We start from the raw sequence: 25,308 nt of genomic DNA, 5'->3' as shown, positions 1-25,308 counted from the left end.
AACCAGTGTAGAACAAACTCCACAACTCAAAGCCAGCTAACAAATGTGACTGGTTATCTCAGGCTGTAGTCTAGTCAAGATTAGACGAGGCTTTCCTAGGAAATGTCCATTTACTCCAGGAGTCACGCTGGATAGCAGAGCGAATAACCTCTCCTCAACTGAAGTCAAGCCCCTGACTGGAGTGCTGAGTTTTAAGGGGTGGGTTCAGGCTCATGGCCCGACTACAGCAAGGGCAGCATCCAGGACCCTACAGCGTGGGGGGCAGTCGGCTGCATTGGGGCCCTGGACCTTGGCAGGGAGAGCGCCCCACTCCCAGGGACAGCAGCAGGCTTTGGGGGGGGGGGGTGAGTTTGAAAGGTAGTTTTGGGATGGGGAGGGTCCGTGCCGGGGAGGGGGGCAGCTAGTGCTGGGATGAGCGCCCCCAGAGCACGCTGCCGGCAACTGTGGGGGAGGCTCCGGGCCCATAAGGCGGACAAGTAGCTCGCCTCGCTCAGCCTCTCTGAGGTAAAAAGAGGGAAAGACCCAGAAAGTTATAGGGCAGCCCCTGCTCTCCCCGCCGTCTCTCAGTGCGTGCGCATGCGTCTTGCAGCACTTCTGCCTTCCCTGCAAAACCCCCCCCCCCCCCCGCCGCGGTTCTGTTATCGCGCGAGACTAAGCTATTGTCGCGTCACGTGGGTCTGTGTCGAAGATGGCGGCTGCCGGCGGACTGGGGAGTCGTAGCGCAGCAGTTCAGACGGGCCAGATAATGGACACGGGGAGTGGCGGCGCCACCGAGGAGCTGCCGGGGGGCTGCTCAGACACCGTGTTACCGGGGTTCAGGGATGCCGACTCCTTCGTCAAGGTACGTGAGGGAGCCGCCGCAAACTACTACTCCCGGCGTGCTTTGCGACACACACACGCCGCAGCGGGGCATGCTGGGGACTGTAGTTTCTGCTCGCGGTCCTAGCTGATGCTGAGGCCTGAGGGGACGCTCTCTACACTGTGTTTCCCAGCATTCTCCGTGCCCGCTGTAGCGGGGTTTGGGCGGCCGAGATCGAGGCGGAGTGTTGCATGCCGGGCGTTGTAGTATGGGCCTTGCCCCCGTTTGCCCAGGGCCTTCGCTCTAAGGGGCAAGGCGGTGGGGAAGCGGGGCCTTGGAGCAGTGACCCTGCGCCCATCTCCTGCTGCTGTAGCCGGGGCCTGCACCACCCACCCTGTCAGCACAGGACTGGTCGCCATGGGCTGGGTAGCGCTTGAGTGAGCCGGGCGCCAGCGTGGGCACGGGGTGCTGCCCTCACATACAACCTACATCCTCTCTGCCCCCGCTCCCCGCACAGCACGCGTAGTTAGAGCTCTCCCGTGCAGCCTCCCAGCGCCGCCCACTTTAACCCATCTTGCCCCGGGAGAGTGGGGGGACACGCTGCATCTCACTGCCGAGAAGTGAGTCCGTGTTTGCAGTTCTGTTGCATGGAGAGGTGTAGGCCACGGGACTCCCTGATACTTGGAACTAGAATTGTAAGCTAGGGCCTGTTGTCTCCATGGGCACTGGAGGCAGTCTCCCTTTTTCCTAATTTCATGCAGTCTTCCTATTCCTGGCAAATTGTCAGCATAACCCCTCCAGTTAGTTAGGGCATTCCCTGCAGTGGAGGCTGGAGAACTAGAATCATGGGGGTGAGATAAACTGAACCTAAACAGCCGGTACTAGCTCATGCATGGGCCTTGGTGCCAAAAGCAGCCCTACATTTAGTTATCTGTCTCTTAACAGGAAAAAAATTCAAAGGAAACCCTCAGATTTGGCAACACTGGAGTGGTGGGATTCTCTATATTCTTAATTTTTTTGTAATGCTCTACCTACAGTAAGAAGGGTTTTCAATATGCATTTAGCAGCTAGGTCTTGATTTTTGGGATATAGGTGGACACTTATATTGGACTGTTAATCCAAGCATGACAAAGCATTCTACAAACTGATTTAAAAACCATAGTATTGCCATCTCCATCATTACAAATTTAATTCCTAAACATTCCCTCACCCAGGGACCTTTCATTGGCCTGGTCTACACTACAGAGTTAGGTTGATGTAAGCTGCCTTGCCATCGACCTAACAATGGAAGTGACTACGCTTAAAATTTCGCTCCTGCAAACTTAGGGTACATCTACACTACAGGGGGGAGTCGATTTAAGATACGCAAATTCAGCTACGTGAATAGCGTAGCTGAATTCGACGTATCGCAGCCGACTTACCCCGTTGTGAGGACGGCGGCAAAATCGACTTCTGCGGCTTTCTGTCGGCGGCGCTTACTACCACCTCCGCTGGTGGAGTAAGAGCGCCGATTCGGGGATCGATTGTCGCGTCCCGACGGGACGCGATAAATCGATCCCCGAGAGGTCGATTTCTACCCGCCGATTCAGGCGGGTAGTATAGACCTAGCCTTAACTGCCCTGCTACACCAGCTTAATAACGCCACCTCCGTGAGTGGCGTAGAATCAAAATCAATGTAGTTAGGTCGACGCAGTGTCAGTGTAGACCCGATGTTGCTTGCGTAGATGGTTACTGGCTTTCAGGAAGCTTCGCACAATGCCCTACGATAAAATTGATACAAGCGCTGCTGGTAAGGACATGCACCGATGATGCAAGGAGCGAAGTGTAGACACACACAAGCAATGCAATTTCTGCAGTGGCTGTATGCCGATGTAAATTAGGTCGACTTAATTTTATAGTGTAGACATGGCCCTAGAGAGACAGCATTTCCTGGTTCTGAAGTTGGAGCTAGTATACCCATAATATTTCCATTAAACCAAAACATCTTCAGTTTAAGGTTTTTCTTTTCTTTTTAGTATTAGTTTCATTAACTCGGATAGAAATGGTTGTAAACTCTCTTGTTTAAAAAGGCCTAGTTGTGTCTTGGTTTAGGAATAGTAATATAATGCGAGGAATGTAATACAGTGTGTTCATCTGGCAGGGTCATAGAAAAATGAATATACATTGTGGAATTATATTTTAATGATGTGATGCTTTTTAACAGCATGCACTTGGCACTGTGGTGGCTGCTACTAAGGCATCTAATGGGCTCCCTCAGCCTGGAGATGAATATGACTTCTATCGCAGTTTTCCTGGATTCCGGGCATACTGTGAAACGCAAGGTGACAGGCTGCTTCACTGGTAAGGACATTTTGGCTTTCTTGTGTCAGTGGTGAAAACCTAGCGATAGGGAAGAGTGAGGGGCAGAGAATTCTCTTCTCTGCAAATTTCAAAATAAAACAATATATGAGCATTTTTTATTACGTATATTTCATCTGTATTTAACAATGTGTCAGCTGCTTTTCTGATACATGAAATTTAAATGGTAATGATAAAAATTGAGTCATTCAATTTACCACTGTAAAGTAGCTGTAACAATTTAGGTGAAGAACTGAGCAGGTGAGGGCTGATGGAAAAGTGACTTCCTAACCAGATGGCCCAATCTAAGTTCCATAGACCCAGTGGAAATGAATAGCAATACTTAGCACTTTCTCAGAGCTTCTCATGTTCAAAGCTCTTACAACAGTATCTAAAGGATCTGTATTTGATTTTGCAAACCTCAGAGTAGCCAGAGCTCAGGGAGGATCTTAATTGGTCCAGTCTTTAGTATACCTGCTTTTAATGTCATTTAAAGAGTAACTAAACTATTCTCTTGTTAGTATGAGCAAGGTGATGCAGTATCATGGCTGTCGCAGTCACATCAAGGATCGCAGCAAAGCAACAGAGCTGGAAGATAAATTTGATTTGCTGGTTGACTCCAATGATGTCATTCTTGAAAGAGTGGTGAGTAAACTTTCCCTGAGTTTTTTGTCTTGTAACCATTCAGTGGATCACTCTTTCTACAGAAATTGAAATGGCAATATTTAGCAATTACACATTGTTCTTCACTTTTAGATCTCTTTCATTTTAAACATTTATTCTCTTATAGTCACTATTTCTTAGGTATCTCTTGTTGTTGTTTGTTTGTTTTTGTTTTGTTTTTTAATTACAGCCTCTATTTTTTACAGGCTATTTTTCTCAGCTGTTTGTCACTTTTTTTGTATTTCAAATCACAGCAGTAGGTTGGAACTGAGCCTGTAAGGACGAGAATGATTACTTGTATGACAGCAGCACCTAAGGGCTCCAACTGAGATTGGGACCCATCGTATTAGGTGCTGTACATACACACAACCTGTCCCTTGGCTGAAGAGCTTGCAATCTAAATAGAATGGACAAAGGGCGGAAGGTTAAGCAGAGACACAGAAAAGTGACATGATTTGCCCTAAGTGTCACAGCAGAAGGAATAGAAACCAGGGCTCCAACTGTTCCTGAAAAACAGAGACAGTCAATCAAACCTTTCCATTGCAAATGAGGAAGAGAAGGCTGCCTGTGTGGGTGCCAGAGCGGATATATCATATACTATCCCAGGAGAGCAAGGGGGCTGGAATAATTACCCCAGCCATAAAGAAGCAAACAGGCTGGCAGCTGATTAAACTGACATGCGGCTGAGAGCAGAGACCTCAGGACCAGTCACATTCCAAAGTAAAGTCTCTTAAACCAGTCATTTAAATCAGTGCTTCCCAGACCCCAATAATGGCACCTTGGGCTTTGGTGCTGTAGCCTCCCACAGCTTTATTCTCTGCTGCCTGGAACCTCATGCAGTCATTTACACTTGTGCAAAGTGAGTGTGAAAGACGCCTAAGAAAGGCCATTGCATCTGGGGCTGAGAATCTGGAGATCCATGTTCTATTCCTGGCTCTGCCATTGACCTGTGGTGTGACCTTGAGCAAGTCACATCACCTCTCTGGGCCTCAGTTTTCCTTCCAAACTTTTGTCTATTTAGACTGTCATCTCTTCGGGTCAGGGACTGTCTCTTACTATTTGCCTGTACTGTGCCGAGCATGATATGTCCCTGAGCTCAGTTGGGGTCTCTAGATGGTGTCATAATGCAAAAAAAAATAATAATAAATAAAATAACCTGATTCCCAGGCCAGTGCCTCAGCCACTAGAAGACAGTGCCACTATAACAATGGTTCATTTCTCAGCAGGGCTGAGAGTTGTTTACTTATCATGCTCTGCCAAGCAAATTAGATGCAAGACTAACTCTGTGTTGGCCCAGTCTAAAAACTGGGCAGAGTGGAGGATAAGATATGAGAGGAGAGTGTGGGACTAGGATGATCGGCACATGAATACCTCTGAAGAAACTCTCCTTTGATTCCTTGGCAATTGCTTCTCCTAATCCCTAAAATTAGAATTCCTTACCTAGCCTTTGGCCACTCTTGCCCTTTACAAAATTCGGAGTTGGTGAGCTTGGAAGCAGCTGCACATTTCTCTCCTTTCAGTCAGGCTAGACTGCCAAGTACAGGATGTTTCATACAGTTTTGCTTAAGCTTCTTTTCCCGAATTTCAGGGTATTTTACTGGATGAAGCAGCAGGAGTGAACAAGAACCAGCAGCCTATCCTCCCTGCAGGGATGCAGCTCCCAAAGACAATTGTTTCCAGCTGGAACCGTAAGGTGAGACTTCGACAGTCAGCTTATTTTAATTAACTTGAGCTATTTGTGTAGGCTTGAGTTGTAGTGATGGTGGTTGGGAGTTCAGTAACCCAACGTCCCTTTAGATTTCTGGTTGTGCTTCCCCTTTCTTCACTCCAGATTCAGGATCTCTGGGTTTCTGATCTAGATTTCATGCACACAGATCTCTCTCTAACCTGAATTCAGGGCCCCAGGGCACCTAATTTAGATGCTATTGTATGGACCTTAGATACTGTGCTCTAATTTCAGGGGAGTTTTTCATTATTGTGTCTGGAGTTTAATATTCAAATGCATATAGAGTGAGTCTTAATAGACTATCTCAAAATCCATTCAAATGTGTTTTTTAAACAGAGTGGAGAATCCCACAGAACAAAGTCTGAAACCTTCCGATTGCTACATGCCAAGAATATCACTCGACCACAGCTCAAATTTCGAGAGAAGATTGACAATTCCAACACTCCCTTTGTACCTAAGCTTTTTGTCAAACCCAACGCTCTGAAACCGCTGCCTGAAGGTAAGAAGGCCAGAGCAAGAGGGCTTCATTTGCCTTGGGTAGCATATAATAATAATACCACCTAGCGCTTATTATTATTAGGGCTGTCAAGTGATTAAAAAAATCACGATTAATCGTGCTGCTAAACAATAATAGAATACCATGTATTTAAATTTTTTGGGATGTTTTCTACATTTTCAAATATATTGATTTCAATTACAACACAGAATACAAAGTGTACAGTGCTCACTTTACATTTATTTTTGATTACAAGTATTTGCACTGTAAAAAAACAAAAGAAATAGTATTTTTCAATTCACCTAATAAAAGTACTATAGTGCAATCTCTTTCTCATGAAAGTTGAACTTACAAATGTAGAATTATGTACAAGAAAACTGCATTCAAAAATAAAACAATGTAAAATTTTAGAACCTGCAAGTCCATTCAGTCCTACTTCTTCAGCCAATCGCTCAGACACAGAAGTTTGTTTACATTTGCAGGAGATAATGCTGCCTGCTTCTTGTTTACAATGTCACCTGAAAGTGAGAACATGTGTTCTCGTGGCACTGTTGTCGCCAGTGTCGCAAGATATTTATGTGCCAGATGCGCTAAAGATTCATATGTCCCTTCATGCTTCAAACGCCATTCCAGGGGACATGCGTCCATGCTGATGACAGGTTCTGCTCAATAAGGCCTGGTCTACACTGGGTGGGGGTCGATGTAAGATATGCAACTTCAGCTACGGGAATAGCGTAGCTGAAGTCGACATATCTTATTTCGACTTACCTCCCTTCCTCACGGCGCGGGATCGATGACTGCGGCTCCCCCATCAACTCCGCTACCGCCGCTCGCCTTGGAGTTCCGGAGTCGACGGGAGCGCGTTCGGGGATCGATATATCACGTCTAGACAAGACACGATATATCGATCCCCGATAGATCGATCACTACCCACCGATCCGACAGGTAGTCTGGACGTACCCTAACAATCCAAAACAGTGCGGACCGACGCTTTTTCATTTTCATCCTCTGAGTCAGATGTCACTATCAGAAGGTTGATTTTCTTTTTTGGTGGTTTGGGTTCTGTAGTTTCCACATCGGAGTGTGGCTCTTTTAAGATTTCTGAAAGCATTCTCCACACCTCATCCCTCTCGGATTTTGGAAGGCACTTCAGATTCTTAAACCTTGGGTCGAGTGCTGTAGCTATCTTTAGAAATCTCACATTGGTACTTTCTTTGCGTTTTGTCAAATCTGCAGTGAAAGTGTTCTTAAAATGAACAACATGTGCTGGGTCATCATCCAAGACTGCTATAACATGAAATATATGGCAGAATGCGGGTAAAACAGAGCAGGGGACATGCAATTCTCCCTGTCACAAATTTAATTAACGCATTATTTTTTTTAACGAGCATCATTAGCATGGAAGCATGTCCTCTGGAATGGTGGCCAAAGCATGAAGGGGTATACGAATGTTTAGCATATCTGTCATATAAATACCTTGCAATGCCGGCTACAAAAGTGCCATGCAAATGCCTGTTCTCACTTTCTGGTGACATTGTAAATAAGAAGAGGGCAGCATTATCTCCTGTAAATGTAAACAAACTTGTTTGTCTTAGCAATTGGCTGAGCAAGAAGTAGGACTGAGTGGACTTATAGGCTCTGAAGTGTTACATTGTTTGTTTTGTTTGAGTGCAGTTGTGTACCAAAAAATCTACATTTGTAAATTGCACTTTCACAACAAAGAGATTGCACTATGGTATTTGTATGAGGTGAATTGAAAAATGCTATTTCTTTATCATTTTTACAGTGAAAATATTTATAATCAATAATAATATACATTTTAAATTACAACACAGAATACAATATGTATGAAAATGTAGAAAAACATCAAAAATATTTAGTAAATTTCAATTGGTATTCTATTGCTTAACAGTGAGATTAAAACAGCGATTAATCGTGATTAATTTGTTTAGTCGCGATTAATTTTTTTGAGTTAATTGCAATTAATCAACAGCCCTAATTATTATTTTTATAATGAACATCAAACAGAAACCAAACCTCACAAGCCAAAAGAAATCATTGAATCTAAAGAACGTATATCTCAGAAGGAGACTAAAACCCTTTGGAAGTAGTAAGCGTGCCATTATGATGATGTTAATCTTATTAAAGGCAAGTCTGTATAAAATGTCTTGCTGTGGATGCACATGTAACAATCTGTAAAACAATGTATTTTGCAGCTAATCCTGCTCCCGCTAAAGTCAGGGATCAGGCTCTTATTGATGTCAAGAAGAACCAGGTCCTGCGTAAATGCAGTTGAGCTTAGAAGAAATAATGGGTTATTTTACTGGTATAGTGAAAAAAAGGTTAGATGTGAGCTTCTTTGCTTTGGCTTCCTTAACCAAATAGTTGGCACAAGGCAACCAAAAGCTTCAGTAGTTCTTCTCTTCCTCTCCCCGCCACACACGCACACAATAACATCCCACATCTTTGGGATCTGTCTTCTGTTGTTTAATCAGCATTTCTCCATTAAAATGCAATTGCAGTTCTAGTTGCTAACAGTTGATTTGACTTTCGTTTATTATTTTTCATCACTTTCTAATAGCAAATATAATGGAGGTAGAGCTGCTAGTTACCTTTCCATTGCAGAGCAGCGTTTGGCAGCCAGAATTATTCATCTTTGGGATGCTCGCACCAAGTGATTAAATTTAAAAAATGTCTTGTTATATTAGCATTGCGCATCTTACTTAATCTTTGCAGGGTGACATATGTTCTTGTCATACCTATTCCTGAGTTATAAAATGAGGCACAGATAGAAATCTTGTGTTTAAAAGCAGTAGGCCAGGAGTGTTTAGGGTTTTATAGTACTTAATGATTTTAATGGGTTTTAGGTTAGGCATTGAGGAGAGAAACTTGAGTTAGGAATACACATTATTTGTACAGCGTTGTCTAATTTTTTCATCTTGGTCATTCAGCACTCGCAAAAAGCAGGCGGGAGCGAAAGGAGCGTCCTGAGGACTTGGATGTACCGGCTGCTCTAGCCGATTTCCTCCATCAACAGAGAACTCAGCAGACTGAACAAGACATGTAAGAAATTAAATAGGCAACAGGATGCTGGAAATACACTAGATTTATATGCATTTTGTATGCAATCCTTTTATGCGTGTACCTGTCACATGCAGCACCTTATGTGACTCTTCTCTGTGTCTGTGCACATGCATGCTTCTTCACTTATAGCTGCCTCCATATATGTTCATCATTTTTTTATACCCATGCATAACAAATCTGCCCTGTGCTAGGATTTCTGGTCAATACTAGGCAAACTGGTGGCTCACAAAGAGTATCTCTTGGAAACTACTTCCTGTGGCTTGGTGAAGTTGATTGGAATGATACAGATTCCTTTTTTGTTATTTGTGCAGGTTTGCTCATCCTTACCAGTATGAACTGGAGCACTTTGTTCCACCAGATGAAGCTCTCGAGAAACCACAACTCCAGGTTAGTGCCCAGGTTAAATTAGCATTCGAATCTAGAAAAAATGTTGGAAGAAGTAGATAATCAGTTTGCAGTAGACCCTGCTTGTAGCCTAGTTATGATTGAGGGGAGCAGTTACAGCCTGTGATAGCAGTGTTTAATTCAGAAACTTTTGGGTATTCTGGGAGGAAAGCACTATGTCCCCACAAGTGGTATCTAATAACTTGCCTTGTCAGATGTACAGGCCTGTTGAGGACACACCCTGCCATTTTATCTCCACCCTGGATGAGTTGGTAGAACTGAACGAAAAGCTTGTAAGCTGCAAAGAATTTGCTGTGGATTTGGAGGTAAGTGTGTTGCTCTTTGTTTCAAATTACATATGCTGAGTTAGCACTTAGCAGGTCACATTATACTATTATCCATCATCTTTTGCTTTGTGTACTATATCCTTTTTATGTTGAGTTAGGTGATATGTCCCAGGTCTGATGTGGGAAGCTTGCTACATTTTATTATTCAGAAGGCTGCATGGAATTTTAACTTCTCAAACTTTATTCTATTATAATAAGCTTTATATTGAATTTAGTATGTTTTGAATTTTTCCTATGATCCTCTGGGTTATGTTGAGATCCATGGAAAGGACCAACTTCAAAATTAATTCAGATGATGTATTATTAAAACAGTAGCAATGATTGCAAAGACCTGAAATCTGTACGTGTCATTAACTTTTGTCTAGAGGCATTCTTCATTCATTTATTGTCATCTTTTCCTCTGCTTTTGGTCATTCTGTGTTTCATAATACCACTCCTGCAGGGGCTCTGAGTTAACTTCTGTCCTTTGTCTGGTAGCACCATTCCTATAGGAGTTTCCTGGGCTTGACATGTCTGATGCAGATTTCCACCCGGATGGAAGATTTCATTATTGACACTCTGGAGCTACGTAGTGACATGTATATTTTGAATGAGGCCTTCACGGACCCTGCTATTGTGAAGGTCAGTAGACTCTTCCAACCTATTCAGAATTATGCTGGATAACTTATTTTTGGCTTAACTCTGTCCAAAAACATGCTTTGTCCTCCTGCCCTGGCTACTCCCTCCTTCCGGGGAAAGGTTGGCACAAGTGGGAGAGCCATGGTATGGGCCTGATCCAATACCCATTGAAATCATTGGAAAGATTCCCCTTGACTTCAGTGAGCACTGAATCAGCCTGTATGACCTCAGGCCATAAGATGCTAGTAACATCTAAGTCACTGTTGTGAGAATGAGCACTGCTTAGTTGGTAATGGCCCAAAAATGGATATGACCACCCATCAGGAGGTCTTAGGCAGGTCTGTATCCATCAGACTGTGCTGGACACAAACCAGGTACCATTTCTGTTGTTCTTGATTGTAGGTGCTTTACTGACAAGTATGAAGACAAGGTCCCGGCCCCAAAGAGCTTGCCCACTAGATAAAAATGTGTAAACACAGGAGGGAATGGATGGGGAGCATCATAAGCAATGTCACTGAACAGTTAGCAGGCATCTTCTCAGCTCCAAAGCTCTTGGGTTTTACTATCTATTTTGGGAAGTGGGGGCAGGGGAGAAATACTTTTTCAGTAGTTTACCAGTTGTCTGTTGAGAGGGCTGAGTGTGGAAACATGGTCTGGGTGAAACCAAGTACTTGCTGTTATGCCACTGACAGTGGAAGGAGAAATGCCAGCAAAGAAACATAACTTTCTAACTCTGGTGCTTCAGTGCTTCAGGCCCCTAAGTGGAATTGGTTATCCTCTCATCCCAAGTGCTATTCCACATTCCACTGTCTCACATTCTTGTTTCTGATGCATTTGATTGTGTTGCCTTACAGGTCCTTCATGGTGCCGACTCAGATGTGGAGTGGCTACAGAAAGATTTCGGTCTGTACTTAGTGAACATGTTTGATACTCACCAGGCTGCCCGTCTCCTCAACCTTGGCAGGCACTCCCTGGACCACCTGCTAAAACTCTATTGCCATGTGGAAACTGACAAGCGGTATCAGCTGGCTGACTGGAGGATTCGGTAAAAGTTTTATCCTGATGTGTTGGCATTAGAGTTAAGAGTCAAATTCAGGACTTGTTTGCATGTTAATGGGTGACTGTTTCACTTCTCAACCGACCCCCAAACCACATAGCTCACTGGGATTTTTGGTTAGTACTGTGGTGGTGGTGAACTGGAATAAAAGGGACAGGCTTCAAAACAGAGCTGAAATGCATTAGCAGATTTGTTGAATGGGGTTGAGATTAGTATGTACAGCACCTGCCTATGGTACACTGTGCTTGGCTGTCTATTTCAGCCCCTTACTTTGATGAGCACTAAGTTCTCTCCAAATGCTGTAATATGTGTTTTTTAAAATCAGCGAAACAAAAGACTTTTGGAAGCTGACTTAATGCAATAGGAACAGTGCATAACTACAGTGTAATGTTATGACAAAAGCTGCCACCTCCTTGAAGAAGTAATTGCTGCCACCTTCCCTGCATTGCTCAGCCTAGCATTCTAAAATTGCAATTCTGTTATAACAGATGCACCACTAAAAAAATTCTAACTTCCAGACAAAACTGCTATGTAAACCAGTACAGGGTCTGAATGATGGATTCTAGCTTGAGAATGATCTCTGCAGTGCAATCTCTCCTGGCCTACGAAGAGCACAGGTGTGGTACATAGGCTGTGCAGGCGCACAGTGGTAGCCACATTACTATACAAGGTACCCCCTGCCATCTGATTGAATGGCTGCCCTGGGGATCCTGGTCTCCCAGATATAGGCAAGAGGTCAGATGGAGAAAATCATTGTAATGGTGCCCACAAATGAGATTTTGGTGAGAGGAATCCATAGAATTCCTGGATTCGTTCTTGGGAGTAGACCCAGATGTAGCTTGTCTTTACGTGCTGTGGCAGAGGGCACTGCAAGGATGAGGGATGGGGTACTATAAAACATTTGTGCAACACTGATAGTTCTCTGCTTCCAGCCCTTTGCCAGAGGAAATGATCCAGTACGCCCGAGACGACACTCACTACCTGCTCTACATTTATGATAAAGTGAGAGAGGCACTATGGGAGAGAGGAAATGGACAGCCCACTCAGCTGCAGGTGGTGTGGCAGCGCAGCAAGGACATCTGCCTGAAGGTAAATCTTCACCTGGGGACTAATTATCTGGGTCAGAATACAGACTGTCTAGGATGGGAAGCACCCCAGGTTGGGCCTGGCCCATTCCCTACCTTCTGGCAGAATCCCTAATTTTCAATATGTATATCAGGAAATAGTCTTACAGCCTTACTCTCTCTCCATTCCCACCTAGTGTGGGCTCAGCTGTTCCACTAGCTAAGGGACCTCTAGATCAGTGGTTCTCAACCAGCGGTCTGGGGGGCCACAAGCAGGTTTCAGGGCCAGTGTTAGACTCGCTAGGGTCCAGGGCAGAAAGCCGAAGCATGGGGCTGAAGCCCGGGGCCCTCAGCCCCAACGCCCGGGGCTGAAGCCAAAGCCTGAGCAAAGTAGCTTAGCGAGGGCTCTTGTGGCATGGGGCTCCAGGCAATTACCCTGATTGCTACCCCCTAATGCCGGCCCCGACTTTTATATGCAGAAAACCAGTTATTGTGGCACAAGTGGGCCGTGGAGTTTTTATAGCATTGGGGGGGGGGGGTCAGAAAGAAAAAGATGGAGAACCCCTGCTCTAGATGTCCTAGACCTTTTGTTCTCTTCAAAACCGCTGCTGCTGATCCACATCAGCCTGCAGGTGTCAAGAGACTGAAACTTTTCAAGTGAGTCAATATTTACTCACATTTCTCTGGATAGCCCGAATAAAAGCCCCGGATATTGGAGCACACTGTAACTTTATGACAAATGTACACTGCCAAGTGAACACTAGTGAGAACAAGAGGTGGGTAGTTTTCTAATCGACCAAGACTTAAAGATCTGGTATGTCTATGGATGCTCTTGGACTTGAAAACTTCCTTGCCTCATGTATCCGAATTAAAATGAAAAAATGAGCGTGGCTGGAACTAAAACATAAACAGTTGTCAGCCCCAAATGCTTACGGTAAAAACCTCAAGTGGCTCCTCAGTCCTGACTTCCTGAGCCACTGTTGCAAACCATCCAGTCCTCTCTTGTGTGCTTGATTCTCTGTGCTAGAGAGAACACCCTCTGGGAAGTGCCAAAGGGAGTTGGTACATGACTCTGTTAGAGAGATTGGTGATCAATATCAAATTCTTCCTGTTCAGAAATACATCAAACCCATCTTCTCAGAGGACACCTATCTTGAGCTCTACAGGAGGCAGAAAAAGCATCTCAACACGCAGCAGCTAACAGCTTTTAAATTGCTATTTGCCTGGAGGGACAAGATGGCACGCCAAGAGGATGAGAGTACAGGGTAGGAAGTCGTTCATTAGACACAGTTTTAAATGGATCTCTGCAGAGTGGTGCAGCTCGTCGAAAGAAACACTGGATCTGCTAAGAATGGTTGATTTGGGTGCTTCCTGTGTATCTAAGACACTATCCAGTGAAAGGCGCCGCACTTTAGTTGCACCACTTCCTCCCTGTTCCTCTGACCCCCGTAAACCCCAGATCAGAAATCACATCGGGGGAGGGAGGAGTTGCCTCTATGGTTTTCTAGATCAATCCTGATTTATTTCTCCTTAACTGACCCTAACTCTTAAGAACTTGGATCCAGTGCAAAATGATACATAAGGTGTTTGGTTTTTTTTCCCCTCCCCATTAAATTTCTCTATAAACAAGTCTAACATTAACACAATTACCATGATACCAGTGCTACTGCTCTTTATGTTGCAGGTATGTGCTACCAAACCATATGCTACTGAAGATAGCAGAGGAGCTGCCCAAGTACGTATTGGTGCCTTTTGGGGTTTTTTTGTTTTTGTACAACTCTGAATGTAATTTGCTTGTCCCAGGTCCCAGTTGATCCCAGGTCCATCAGTCAGCTGGGTTTTCCTCTTACCTTGTTTTATTTTATTTTTTTTACTTCTGTGGTTAGCTTGTTGCTCCCAGTAATTAGCACTGCTTTTGCCTTTAGTTCTTCAAAGCAGAGAAATTCCATGCACAAAAGAATTAAAATGCTAAACTCTTCTAGCATAAGCCAGATGGCTATGAAATACATGTGTCTTTGTGTTAGGAATACACCGCCTACTATGCAAAACATGGTCACACTGCTGCCAGTCATTGCATCTCCCTTCTTTTTTGAGCTCTCCATCAGTACTCTATAGTATACACCTAGGTGTTGGTTCAGTTTGTAAAGGAAAATGTGTAGGTGCCACATCCCTCTCATGTCCCCCACGACATTCTCCTGTAAACAAGATTTTTTTCGGAGGGCTTGGTATTCACAATTTACCATCCACACTTGAAAGGAGATAAAACTGCATCTGTGATTTCAAAACCCTCCACACTCCCTCTGTAAGAAAAATAGATATTGGACAAGGAGAGAAATTAAATCTGGATGCAGAAAGAACACGGGAGGGCTGAGCTAATGGGCTTTCCTTATGTGCTCAGACGTGGTATTGACACATTTTGTAGTTGTACTGGATAAACAGTGATGACTAATCTGATTTGCCTTACTCAGTGAAGCGAGGCCTCTGATTACATCTGGTTGACTGTCCTTTGCATGTGGAGGTTTGATTTATTAGCTGTATATAGCAAACTCGGTTTCATTCATTATGTCTTTAGAGAACCCCAGGGCATCATTGCTTGCTGCAACCCGATCCCACCACTAGTCCGCCAACAGATCAACGAAATGCATCTCCTCATCCAACAGGCCCGAGAGATGCCTCTGCTCAAGGTACAAAGATCTTCTGCCAACACATAACAAAACTCAAAAGACGTGGACTTTATTGTGGAATATCTCTTGCACCTTGTCTTCCAGAGGTTCCTATTGATCTCATAGGTTTTGAAATCTAGAAATAGTCTACACGCAAGGCTATAGTGCAAGGCTGTTGCTGGGGATTGCCATTTGTGTGTGAGACAGTAACCTCACTTTGAAGCCTGAGTACTGTACAGTATGCTAGAGTGCACATAGAAGCACTTCCTATAGGCATTTCTTCCTACCCCCGCAATGAAATCTCACTGCAGACTTCAATGTAGTTCAGGCCCTTAAGGGAACTAAGGGAGTAACACGGTAGAAATATTCAGTCTTGAGCAAAGCAATCAACTGTGAGGTTTCTGGGGCATAACCCCTATTCTGCCTTTATGCACACATCACATTTACCTACAAAAGGAATAAGAGCTTGTTGGATGCACATAAGAAATCACCAATGACAAAGCCCACACAACTGGCACAGCAGAAACCTACACGCAACCTAGAGGCTTGGAATGAGGTTTAATAAAGGTCAGCACATACCTGCTGTTACTACAGTGGAGCGCATCCTCCGACAGGGAAATTAAGCTATTCCTGAGCACAAACACAGCCTTGCTATGTGAACAGCATCGTAATTTTGCCTATCCTCACACAGACTCGCACCCCCAGGAGGGAAATGTAGAACTGTTCTTCTGCTAGCTGTGTTGAAAATGTTGGTAGGGGGAAGCTTGTGCCTGCTGGACTAGATACTTCAAAGTTAACCATTAGTAATTTTCTTATTTTTTCTCCCCCCCCCCCCCCTTAGTCTGAAACTGCAACAGCGGTGAAGAAGAAAGGGTCTCTACCCAACCCAGAGGTACTATCTGTGTCATGCTAAGCATGCTAATGTGTTAAACCATAAACTCATAGAAACTGCTATAGCAGAGTTCCATATCGTGAAGCATGAAGATTGTAATTTTATTCTAGCTAGTTATACTAAATCCACTGACTAGTTTTTTCCATTTGACAAACATGTCCCTCTGTTAACCCAGTTTTATCCTTGTGTGCTATAATGCTTGTAAAACTACCAGTCATGAGTCAATATTTTAAAAGCTCCAAGCAAGACTATAGTAAATAAGTCTTCCATCAGTAAACGCTACAGTTGCTGGACAAAGTTTTGTGTTCGTTTGTTATAATCTCTATTGACTGATTTTAAGAAGGAAAATTTCAGATGAGTTACTACAGCTGTCCCAGTCATCTACCTTGTGTCTATGAAGCAAAGCATTCTTAATAGCCATTTGCACAGCCATCCTTTTGGTGTCGGATTCATTGTGCAATTTAAGATGAGCTATATTAGAAATACTTAGCCTCAGAACATGACCCATACATTTAAATTGTGATTAGCCTGTCATTTTCCACTCTAACAACAAGGAGTCTGGTGTTGTTTTTGTAGATACAGACTAACACGGCTACCCCCTGATATTTTCCACTCTGTAAATTCTCCTAAAGCATCCCAGAGCAAGGTTCTGTATTGATCACATACGTAATTTGAATTTATTTGCAGAAGCTGGAGAATCATTTGTTTGGACCTCATGACAATTCACGCGTTCCTCTGGATGATATTCAGAACCTCTCAGTCTTAGGTAATTTGGGAAGGATGGGAGACAGCCTCTGACTTCTGCTAATATGGAAAAAAATCAAGTAGTTTTTTCTTTGACACCTTAAAATAAGCATTTCACCTTCAATGGAAGCTCATTTGCAGAGCCAGGGAGATCATAGCAGAACACAAATCCAATAGGAATGGAGTATTCAAAACCAGAAACTTCGTTTTCCTTTCTCTGCAGAACCTGCACCAGTTCTGGAATGCGGGAGCCTCTTTTCGGACAGCGAGGGGGAGATGGACGGCACAAGGATATTACCCAATTCCACATGTCTTGTTGCTACAGCCACTATCAGTATATTCAGTGTAAGCTCCAGTAATATGAAGGGGTCTGCATCTGAATTTTAGAAAATAAAGGTTTGATAAACTGGTGAAGCGTTCTAGTAATGCTGCACAAAAGGTAGCTGCAGAGGAATAGGGTATTCCTGGAGATATTGCTGTGCTCCCTGTCAGGTGTACAGCATAATCAAGTTCAGCAAGAAGGAAGCTGGCAAGTGGATTAGCTCTTCTTATAGTCCCAGGGTCACTGCCCACACTGGACCTTGAGGTGGATTAGGAGATGATACTGCGATAACCTGAGGAGCCCAGAAATACAACTGAAAATTCACCTACTACTAAAACAAGCAGCAGGTGTGAAATGGGTCCTGTTAGAGAACAGAACTTTCTAGGCTTGTCAAGTATAGAAGTAAAATTCAGTACTGCCTCAGTTCCCCATCTCGCTTCCCTCCATTCCCCCTTTTTCTCTGTTTTCCCCCGCCTGCCGCCGCTGCAAGTAAGCGAAACCTAGTTGATGATGTTTCCGTTTTTGACACTAGGGGATATCCTAAATATCTTTGGCTTTTACTAACGCTACTAGCCCTTAAAAGCCTCAGGTCACATATCCTGTGTTTCAAACAATGCTGGACTCATTGTCTATATACAATCTGTAAGTAACTTTTATGTATTTTATATGCTAATGGTTTTTCTGCATTCCTTAAGGAGCCTGATGTGGATGAAGGGAATGAGAAGAACTTAACAGTTGCACAGCAGAAGGCTCAGCGCATAATGGAGTCCTTTGAAAATCCGTTTAGAATGGTAAAGGGCAGTGTATATACTTTGTAGTGACAGCTGGTAAATTGAGCAATATCGTGGGTCCCATAAGAGCAGGAGTTTTCACAAGGCAGGGTTAGTAAAGCCTAGCATGAAATCAGCTACTGCTCAGTTACTGGAATCACAAGGTTATATGCTTAGATGTATTTTGCAAGGAAAACAATGGGATTTGGTTTTGAAACTTGTAGAGTGGATATTAAGGAGGCACTTCAACAGGTTAAAAAAATCGTATGTTTTTAAAAGCTTAAACTTTTGTTGGATACCTTTAAAACCATTTTTTTAATCTAGTTTTTCATCTTTGACTGTATTTTACGTCTCTCAGCTTGATGGTGAAAATAAACTAGTCAGTTCTCTCTTGATCTGAATCTATTTCATTTCTGGTTTGCCATGTTCTAAAATGTATTTTGCCAGTGTGTTTAGACTTGCAAACTGGAGGATAATGTAATCAAAAGTGTTTCCATTGGATTTACTTTTAATAGAAATATTTCTATTGGCCTCAAGCTTTGTAATTTTGGACAGGGGTGAACTGACATTCTTTTGAACCATTAGCTTTCTGTAGAATTGATGTTAAATGTGACCTTTTTTTCCAGTTAGCACCTACTAAGTGTGCATCTCAGCCGTCAGTGACTTCCCCTGACATGTATGCTGCCTGCACCCTGTAGCCTGCTGTGTTAAAAGAAATTTTTCTTTTCCTTTTCCCAGTATCTGCCCTCAGAACAGAATCCTGCCCACATCTCACAATCAGCAAAGTTTGACCCATCATCAAAAATTTATGAAGTGAGTGTCTACTTGCCAAATTTCCTGAAAACTGCTCAGCTCCTTGTGAAAGAACCAGGTGACAACAAATGAATTCCGAGTCCCCTTTGGAAGTTTCTGAGGGGCGTGAGATTACTTGGATTTACTTTTTTCCTTTTTGCTTCCCTTTCGCCTCAAAAAAGGGGAGACGTTTTTCAGACTTCTACAGCATTCCTCTCCTCCAAAGAACAAGGGAAACGCCAGCTCATATCTCCCACATTGTAAAACATTGAATTACAACTAGACACCATACCTGACCTGGATCCTTTGGTGCTAATTCATGTGGCTCAGGACTCTTTACAGAATAAAAAAAGTCATATTTTAACCATGGTTCATGCAACAAATTTTAATCTCCAGCGTAGTCAAATTTGGTGTTCTGTACTCCAAAATGAATGCCGGTGCAGGTCTGTAAACTCCTCCCCCTTCTGTCTGACTTCAGAGTGAGTGATCCTGGATGATTTTCTTTTGATGTAGATCAGCAATCGGTGGAAGTTGATGAGTCAGGCACAACTGCAGAAAGAGGCAAAGGAAGAAGCCAAAAAGAAAGCAGTACAGCAGAGAGGTAACATCCACTTTTTTGGACTGAGATTGAGGGGAGGGAAGGTGGATCTTCCAAACCCCCGAATGTCCCTTTCCCTGTAACACCACTGTTCAGGCCCTGCATCTTAACTACAGCCTTTTCAACCAAGACACTCTGAGCAAGAGTCCTTTCAGAGCCAGTCAAAACCAATTTTAGCTGATTTGGGTGGTTACCAGTGAATGACATAAGGTCCTCCTCTCCTTCCTGTCTTACCAGCAATACATCCGTAGTACTCCTTACCTTTACAGAGCATAAAAGGTCAGGACTGGAAATCAAATGCAGATCTGATTGTTTGGTAGTTCAGAGTGCTTGCATTAAAACTACCATCATCATAACCCATAGTTTTTAACTAGAAAGTCTCCTTTCAGCATGGCAGGCCACCTCTTTCCTCTGTCTAATCCTTGTATATTTGTAATGGGCTAAAACATACTGCTGTTTGAAATGGAGAGATTGATGCAGTCAGTGGAACAAGGCCCAGTGTAAACTAGTGCTTTGCAAACTTCCATACACACAGCTCTTCCAGTGTGTTTCTATGCTAACATGCAGTATCCCTTTTGTTTGCGTATTAGCCATTCACTGACAAGAGACTGCAAATAGTGCTTAATTATATGTATTCCAGGCTGACTCCTCAAAATTCACTTCCTCTGTAACCAGTTCCACATAGAATGCAGGTATCCAGTGTTTGAAGGCTGGCACGTTAATCTGCACAGTTATTACCAAAAAACCCTTAACACTTCCCATTTTTGTTATTCCTCAGGTAGAGAAGGTGCTTAAGACTTTGGCAGAACAGTGATTAGTCAAGTATCAGAGGGGTAGCCGTGTTAGTCTGGATCTGTAAAAAGCAACAAAGAGTCCTGTGGCACCTTATAGACTAACAGACGTATTGGAGCATAAGCTTTCGTGGGTGAATACCCACTTTGTCAGACGCATGACATGGGTATTCACCCACGAAAGCTTATGCTCCAATACGTCTGTTAGTCTATAAGGTGCCACAGGACTCTTTGTTGCTTTTTAGTAATTAGTCAGTCGTCTTGGGGACACCCAAAATCTTTTCTAGGGAGCCAGCCCAGCGGGGTGCCTTAGTTTGTTGATTGATTGCCCTCAATTATTCAGCAGGTGGGAGTGTTTCAGGAAGAGGTGGTTAGAGAGAGAGCCAGGGGAGCTGAGAGCTAAGGTGGAGTGAGATTTGAGATAAACCATTCCCCACCGCCCAACAGACTATTGAGGAATCGGCCAGCTGGCTTCCCTATAATCTAGATATGGTATGCTCCTGTCCTGCCATAGTCTGGGGGATATAACCCCTTTTAGATCACGAGTTTTCTGATGAATGAGGTTCACATCATGAAGATTGTCTCTATGTGGTATCTGGGGTAAGAGGATTGCCCTTGCAAAACAAGCTCCTCATTCTTTCTTGAGAGCGATCTTTGCTAATGCAGTCCTGCTTTCCTGCATGTCTCTCGGCTGAATCTCTGTTTTGTTCTTTTCACAGCCGCTCGTGAACAGGTGCAGAAGGAGTGCAAAGCAACAGCAGAGAATATTGTCTCAGTCCGTCAGCAAGCTGTGGTACGTACAAATGTTTGGGTGTGAAGGACAAAACAAATATCTCTAAAGCTACCCCTTTAGCCTTCGCAAATATAAACTCTCTGCCCTCGATCCAGGGCACTTAACATCTCTCAGGCCCTCTGAATCTATGGATTGAACCTTTCTTGGGCTTCTGACCCTGTACACAGCCACAGGCCTCGTTTCAGACCTCAGTGAATCTGTGCTGGGCCTCACCCTACTCCAGTTTCAACTCTCCTCTATCCTAGAGAATACTTGCCATGGCCTTATCTCTGTCTTCCTCTTTCTCGGTTCCCCCCAAAATGTGTACATAGACCAACAACAGATTCAGGCCTCTAGTGTTATGATTGTCAGCAGTATTTCTAATCCGAGAAGCCTCTGCTATAGGAGCAAGGCATCTTTAACCTTGGATCTCAGTACAGAAATGATGTTTTCCCCCAACCCCCCTTATGGTATCCATGGCAACTGCCATCTGAGCCCAGTGTGACCGGGCAGAGAGGTTATCGCATTTCCTTCCTTGGGTGTGTTGCTTTTACAGCAGGAACAGGCCAGCAAGAAGAGGGAGAGAATCACCAGTGAACCAGGAACCGAGACACCAAAACAAGAGAAGAAACGGCCAAAAGCCTCCCAGCAGCCAGAGGAGCAGGAAATGCCAAAGCAGTTCACCCCCTTTGATTACAGCAAGTCTAACTTCAAGGTGTTCGCTGGTAAGAGCTGGACTCCCCCCGACGAGGCTGCAGGCTGTGGAGACCGTTGGCTGGCTGAGCCCTGGGGCGGTGTGGGTGTGTAGAGCTCTGTGACATCCAAACAGTAATGTCTTTGCCCTGTACTAATGGAAGAATTGGGAATGATTTTAAGAAATCAGCCTGGTGAAGTGGATTGCTCACCATCCGTCCATGTAATTACAAAACCAGTTGAAATGTTCTTGGAATTACCAAAGGCAGTGGCTCCTTGTTCTGCACAATAGAGTAATGTATTTCATTAAACCCTGCAGAGTAGAAAATAGGAGAGACTTGAATCAGGTGTAATGAGGATCCATTTAAAAGCTTATTCTCTCCTTAGCAGTATACTCTGTTTCATAGTGAGGGAAAGACAGCCCTGTATATTTTATTACAGCCAAAGAGCACTTGCTATTGGTGTGAATTTACTGTTCATTTAAAAGAACCTTTCTAATAGCAATTATTCTCCACTCCGTGTCTGTCTCAGGAAACAGCAAATCCAAGCAGTCATCCCAGTTTGATCCAGCCAAGCAGGCCCACACAGGCAAGGTAAGGGAACACTCTGAAATGAGGAACAGAAATAAAGGTGATACAGTGTGTCTGTAGACATTTCAAACCTCCCCTAATAGCCACTTGATGCTGAGATGCAGGCTTTCAATCACGAATCCATAAGGCTTGTTACAAGCCCTCTTCCCATGTGCACCCTCCTCCTGCCACACTGACTGATGTGCAGATGGTACCCATAAGCTTCTCTTTCAGATCATTACAGCTATGTGTAGAATTTAACAAGTGATCAGTTTACATGTGATACTGTGGGAAATGCAGTTTCCTGTGCAGTCACTTCAATGTCAGTCCAAACTCATTCCACAGAGAGAGATGAGATGTAGAATAAAATGAAGCATGGTGGTGGGGATGAGTCGGGGAGAAGAAAAGGGATAGGTCCTCTTCAGGATCCCTCTCTAATTGTAGAAATTTCATCTCCATGGAATCTGTAGACAGAAATGTCAAGCAGAAGCTCCTAGTCAGGAATGCTCATTTCAGGTGAATGAGAGAATATGTTGTATTCCAAAACTCACAACTTAAATGAGCAGAAAGTGTTCCTTGAAGGTATGATGGACAAGACAGGGTTGGATGCGAGTAGAAGTATCATGTGAATCTATTTTGTTAGTTAATGCACTGGTGGGTTATTTTTCCTTTCATATAGAAATTCTCTGGAGCCAACAAACTTCAGCACCCAGCTGGAAATAAAAGCATGTCCTACCTGGCTGGGAAAAGTGATCGGTATGTTGTTGAACGGTTCTTTGTAAAGTGATGGAGTGTTCCCCGCTCAAGTGCCCTGGAGTCCTAGGCAAAAAGCCACTGTTATACTAGTTCACACAGCAATATCTGGACATGCTTAGCATGAGAGCTGCACAACACCTACTGGTGTTCATTGACATCAGCCTCAGAAATCTAGTCCAAGATTAATGTGAATAAAGACAACCCTGGCAGAAGATCTGAAATCCTGAGGTCACAGTGGTGCTAGTCTTATGGGAGATGCAGCCCTGGACCAAAGATCAGGCTGTACGGAGAGAGCACATGTCTAACCAGGGAGTTAGAAAGGAAAGCGATGGTGTTGGCTCATATGAAAATTCCCCAGAGATTAATTCCCAAGATATTTAGTTTGCAGTTCCCAGGCATAACTCTTATGGGGATGTAGCCAGAGGAGCAGCATTGTGGCCCATAAATCCCCTGCAGCTGCAGAAGAGCAGCATTACTTTGACTCTCGTTGAGGTGGGAATAGCAAGAGAGCTTGTTTCACCACCGTCTCATTACAGCCTTGCTAGCATTTCATAGGCTTTAAAGCTCAAGTGAACTTCGAACCAAAGCTATTCTAAATTCTTTCTGTAACTGTTTTTGCAGGGGCTCCAGGCACAGCTGGCCAAAAAGATAGTGTTTTGTAAGAGATCCTGTGGGAACTGCCAATGAAGAAAAGTTTCTGTTGTCAAGCTATGGAGAGGCAAATATCAATCACTGCTGCAATTTTTGTACAGAAATCTTTTTAAAATAATTAAAACGCTTTTTCCAAAGGGGAAAACCAATTTTAATTGTTTTGTCTTTGGCCTTTATTATATTTACATTTTCAAAAGTGGTTGGAAAATGTATTTGGTGTCTGGCTGAACCCTGTTGCCACCTTCTGCTGTCTGGAAGAGCAGAATTCGACATGTCAGTTGGATGTGGGATTAACCTGGTTCGTATTGCCAAAGCCAGCACAGAAATAATCAAGAAATTCAACAAATATGCAAATATTTGTGACTTGAACTAGATATAGGGGAACAAATCCTATACAAATATAACAGCAAAGGAACTAGAGCCAGACTGTCCCTATGATGCCAAACTGCCTGTTTATTCTGCAAGCCACAGTAATGTAGAAAATGCATTTGCTTCCCAAGCAGTAATAATTTCAGTGCTTAGAAGAGAAGAGCGCAGGTACTTCTGAATTGAATGAAAACCAACAATTACTGCTTTGCTTGACTGTTACAGAAATGAACACAGGGACTGAAAGCCATGTAAATAGGTTGAAGGTTAAAACACAACTGGAGAAGACTGAAGGGATCTATTTGACATTGCTCACTCCTGTGCTACTCTGTATTTGAATGTCTAAGAATCTCAAAGCTTGTTCCACGTGTTGAAAAATGAAGGCTTATTAATGCCCCTGTGAGGCAGGTAAGTAGTATCCCCATTTTACAGCTGAAGAAGCACCAAATTGAAGTGACTTGGCAAAGTCATACACTGAGTTAGTGGCAGAGCAGATACTAGAACTCTGGACTCCTGGTTGTCTGCTCTGACCCCTGGGTGCTGCTCCCTTTCCTATTGTCCTTGTCCTTTTTTTCTCAGACCTGCATCACTGCGTAATGCTGCTCTGTTTTTTAATCTTCCTGTTTGAGCCTGATCTCTAAGTGTTAATCTAGGCCTGGTGACAAGCAGCAGGTGAGCGAATGCAAAAAGGTCCTTTCTGTTTTCAGAGGCTTCCAATCTGAGGACTTTATTTCACACAAAAATTAGCGATGTGCATGGTGGGTTTTGTTCGTTTAGGAGTTTTGCCATGAATAGTGTCAGGCAAATTACATTAAGAATGGCAGAGCTGGGTCCATTCCTGCTCATGAAAGCCATTTGCACAGCTGAATATGACACCTGCAGAATGTCTTTGAAGGGGTGCAATTGAACAGCAGTTTTCTTTGTGAACATGTGCCATTCCACAGCCCACTCCACATTTGCTGCCAATTGCAATTCCCTTTCAGCTTTGCCACCTCTGCTACTTTTTTAATGGATGTATCAGTGAATCTATTGAAAGACCTATTGACTGTGGGGATTAAAATAATCTTCTGGTTTCTATAGGCTCCTTTTCCTCATTTTAGACGTATGTGCAATTAACATTTTCAAAGGTTGGGCTTAAATTTCATCTTTTTTTTTTTTTTTCCCCATTTTGAATTGAGGTTTGTCAGGTTTTAAAAATTCCCTTAATGAATATGACTGGCAAATTTATGCATGTTTTATCCACGTAAGTGAGATTATAGCTATAATTCAGATGCAGTCCTCATGCTGCACTTTTATGTTGCAGGGATATTTTTTTTCAACCAACAGCCAAGGAACTCTTTTTTTGCTTAAAAAT

The 25,308-nt window shown here is 43.5% G+C and overlaps 1 protein-coding gene across 1 annotated transcript; it reads left to right on the top strand.

Annotated features, from left to right (window-relative positions):
- The first annotated feature begins 7 nt into the window (after window positions 1–7).
- Window positions 8–23,743, top strand: EXOSC10 (exosome component 10). Its single transcript, XM_005292834.4, has 25 exons — window positions 8–841; window positions 3,003–3,139; window positions 3,658–3,781; window positions 5,388–5,492; window positions 5,862–6,024; window positions 8,973–9,084; window positions 9,417–9,492; window positions 9,705–9,815; window positions 10,314–10,457; window positions 11,309–11,499; window positions 12,444–12,600; window positions 13,692–13,840; window positions 14,260–14,310; window positions 15,148–15,259; window positions 16,080–16,130; window positions 16,818–16,896; window positions 17,098–17,219; window positions 17,892–17,987; window positions 18,705–18,779; window positions 19,272–19,359; window positions 20,867–20,940; window positions 21,476–21,644; window positions 22,144–22,205; window positions 22,861–22,937; window positions 23,559–23,743. Exons 1-25 carry the CDS (start codon window positions 689–691, stop codon window positions 23,587–23,589), a joined length of 2,709 nt encoding a protein of 902 aa, XP_005292891.1. The 5' UTR covers window positions 8–688; the 3' UTR covers window positions 23,590–23,743.
- The last annotated feature ends 1,565 nt before the right edge of the window (window positions 23,744–25,308 follow it).

Source organism: Chrysemys picta, chromosome 21 (assembly GCF_011386835.1).
Source record: "Chrysemys picta bellii isolate R12L10 chromosome 21, ASM1138683v2, whole genome shotgun sequence".
NCBI classification, from domain to species: Eukaryota; Metazoa; Chordata; order Testudines; family Emydidae; genus Chrysemys; species Chrysemys picta.
Note: the sequence above shows the minus strand (reverse complement) of the source record. Positions and strands in the feature narration are given on the sequence as shown.